The following is a 3366-nucleotide window of genomic DNA, read 5'->3' on the forward strand; positions in this document are numbered from 1 at the left end:
GTCGGCGCCCCTGCCTTGCGCTCCCTCCTTGCCTCCCCTCCGCTTCCTCCTTCCTCGCTGGGTCTCTCCTTCCTTCCTTTCCCCCTCCATCTTTTCGAGCAAACGGGCCCAGACGTACCGAACTCTTCTTCTCGGGCCCCTTTGAAAGCTCCGGAGATGGCGAGGCCTGGGGGTGGCCCGGGGCGTGGGGCGGCTGTGGGCCGGCCTCGCCCTGGGCTTCTCGGGCCCCTGGCCTCACCTGCCCTGTTTGTCCCCCCTGTCCTTTTACTTCAGATACGTGAGTCTCTTAGGCATCACATTTGAGGCGTGGAAGGGGGTGCGCCGGCCCCGTGGAAGGGCCCTGGGCGAGCTCCCTGGGCACCAGCTCAGTCATTCGTGGGGTTCAGCTGAGGGCGTACCTCGGGCGCGGGCGGGCAGGAGAGGGGTCCCAGCACATCTCCTCCGGGACGTGCACGTGCACACGCAGGCGCCCGCACAGTGTGCCCGCACCCGCGTCAGTGTGCCCGGAGCCCCGCCCGTTCACACGCGGCCCCTGTCGCCCCGCAGTGGTCCTACGGCTTCTATCTGATTCACTTGCAAGGGAAGCAGGGCTTCCAGTTTTTCTGCAAGACGGAGGACATGAAGAGGAAGTGGATGGAGCAGTTCGAGATGGCCATGTGAGTCCCGCGATGCACAGCGTGGGCGTTGCAGGCCCAGGTGGATTTCGTCTGGGGACAAGGGCTGGGTCAGATGCCCAGAGACTGAGGCAGGCTCCATCGCCCCAGCCCCACCTTGGTAACGTCCTGGCTGTTTTACGATCCACCCAGGCGTGAGGGCTGTGCCTCTGTCACAGCTGTCCCCGGGCTCAGTCTCAAGCCCCCGTCCAGCAGAGCAGTGAGTGGCCAGGATGGTCAGGGTGTCAGATGGACTCATGGTGACCCAGACCCTCCGGGCCTCGCAGGCTGGTGGATCATCACCTGTTTGAAGCCACAGCGCTGTTTTTCCATGAAATGTAGGAGGAGCCCCGCTATGTCCACTACGTGCTGGGGTCCCCAGACACAGCAGGCCGGAGCAGTGGGGTTCGTGCCCTCATGGTCCGCAGTCGGGGGGACCAGGGGCTCCGTACGGGTGTGCTCCCCTCCCGGGCCTTTTCATCCTGTGAAACAGACACGAAAGGAGGGCCGAGGTCGGGGGGTTTGCAGAGGATCAAGGGGCTCACGCCTGGGACACGTCCACGTCGATGGCAGCCGGGCGGTGGGCCGCCTCCCTGTCTGCCTTCGGCTTCCAGGGGTTGGAATTTTCTCCCCAACATTCTGTTAGGAAAACGAGATTATTCATCAGAGTTGAGAGAGTCTCGCCCTGCTTGCTCTGTCACGGGACCCCCGCCCCCCGGCCTTTGTGCCATCGATGGGGCACATGTTTCTAAGTGAATGGCAGACATCAGCGCACGTCCCCCCAAACACTTCGGGGTGCCTCTCCCGCTGCGTGCAGTGGAGCCCTAAGTGCACGTCTGCTGCCGCGTGCCTGCGTCTGCCCACGCCCAGACCCTCGTCAAGGCACGGCCGTCGCCGGCACCCCGAGGGGCTGTCGTCAGCACAGCAGCCTCTGACGCCCCCACTCAGACCCTCACTCTGGCTGGATGTCGGGCAGATCCAGGCTCGGGGCTCAGGGAGTCTGGTGCCCACTTTCCTGCCGTCAGGTCAAACATCAAGCCGGATAAAGCCACCGCCAACCACCACAGCTTCCAGATGTACACGTTCGACAGGGCCACCAACTGCAAAGCCTGCAGGATGTTCCTCAGGTGAGGCCTTCTGCCCCCCGGCCCGAGGGCGCTGCCTCTGCCCTGCAGCCCAGCCCCACTGACCACCTGCCTCCCTGGCCCCGGGCTGGCCCCATCCACGTCAGACCCAGCTGGGAGGGGTGGTGGCTGTCCCTGCGGCTGCCCAGGGCTTGCCCTGTGGGGCAGCACAGCGAGGCCGGGCTGTCCTTGGGGAGAGCCACCCCGGCTGCACATTGGGGCGGGGACCCTGGAGGCCCAGGGCTGTGAGGGACGGTGCCCTGTGGGACAGACAGCGAGGCGGGCCCGGCGGTCTCGGGCCCTGCGCTTGGCTTCGGGTGTGCGGGGCCAGAGCCGTGTCCGCCTCACCTCCGCTGTCCCCACTGCAGGGGCACCTTCTACCAGGGCTACCTGTGCACCAAGTGTGGTGTCGGGGCACACAAGGAGTGTCTGGAGGTGACGCCTCCCTGCAAGACGGGTGAGTGCCACCCGCGGGCCCCGTCCCTCACGGCCACCCTCCGCCACCCTCCTGGCCTAGGCTGAGTGCACATTCTCCCTTCCTGCCATGGTGACCCATGGCCACCCATGTCACAGGGCCCAGATGAGGGAACCGAAGCTGAGGGAGGGGAGGGCGCCTGCCCCGGGTCGCACAGAGTCAAGGGCCCGGGGCGGGGCGCGGATTCTGAGCCCAACCGCCCTCCTCACTTTGGCGTCTGGGGCTTCCTCCGCCTGGTCTTTGCCCCGTTTCAGCTGTGAACTTCTAGAATCCATCCCCCGAATGTGCAGACTATCCTTGTCGGTCACTTGGAGTTTTCTGATTACAGAGAAACCCCTCACCTCGGTTCCCCCGCAGCCGGGGGGGGCCTGGCCCTCTTCAGCTACAGCCATGCTCGTAGCTGGCTCACACGCACACACGCACGCACACGCGCACGCACACACGGGACCCCGTGTGCCCCCCGCCTCGTGCCCGTTTGTCAGATGGGGAGGCGTGATGCCTTGGGGTGGGGCGGGACCCGAGGCTGCCTGACCGGCACCGGGCCGCTGCGGCTCCTGCGAAACGCCTCGGTCTGGGAGGTGTCTTCAGGGCCGTGTGCCCAGCCCGCGGCACCCGGCCAGGCAGCCGAAAGAAGCCCGAGAGAGTTCTGGAAGGTGTTGGAGCCACCGCCTTGGAGCATGGCCGCTGGGGCCTCATTCCATGCAGTGCCCCCAACGCCCCCGTGAGACGGGGCTGTCGAACCCCACACTCAGGGAAGCCATGCTGAGGGGGGGCTCAACCCGCTCCAGGGAGACAGGAAAACACGCCAGGCCTCGTCCCCTTGAGCACAGAAGATTGTGTCAGTGCCCCATTGCTGTGAGCGCTGGCCCAGCACCGTGAGCGGGAGGCAGCTCCAGCCGGTCGGCCCCTCGCAGCCCGGCCCGGCTTATGAGCCGGCGGCCCCTCGGCCTCCTGGGGTGCAGGGCGCAGCCAGGGCCCGCTGGCCCAGCGTGGCCTTTCGGCTCCGCGCACCAACACTGCCCTCCTGTGGCCGCATGTCCCTCCACTGGGCGACGGGGCACCTCCTCTCCTTTGGCATTGTTTGTTCTGCTCCTAAAAGTAACGTACGTACTTA

General features: G+C 66.2%; 1 protein-coding gene across 1 annotated transcript in view; it reads left to right on the plus strand.

The window, feature by feature from the left end:
• VAV2 (vav guanine nucleotide exchange factor 2) overlaps positions 1–3366 on the plus strand; it is a gene marked incomplete at its 5' end in the record, with an annotated part of 17699 nt that overhangs the window by 2909 nt on the left and 11424 nt on the right. Inside the window, 3 exons of the mRNA XM_023525417.1 lie at positions 547–656; positions 1679–1780; positions 2146–2234. Coding sequence (XP_023381185.1) covers positions 547–656; positions 1679–1780; positions 2146–2234 — 301 coding nt within the window. The remainder of the gene's footprint in view (positions 1–546; positions 657–1678; positions 1781–2145; positions 2235–3366) is intronic.

The sequence above is a fragment of the Pteropus vampyrus genome, unplaced genomic scaffold, assembly GCF_000151845.1.
Source record: "Pteropus vampyrus isolate Shadow unplaced genomic scaffold, Pvam_2.0 Scaffold558, whole genome shotgun sequence".
Lineage (NCBI taxonomy): Eukaryota > Metazoa > Chordata > Mammalia > Chiroptera > Pteropodidae > Pteropus > Pteropus vampyrus.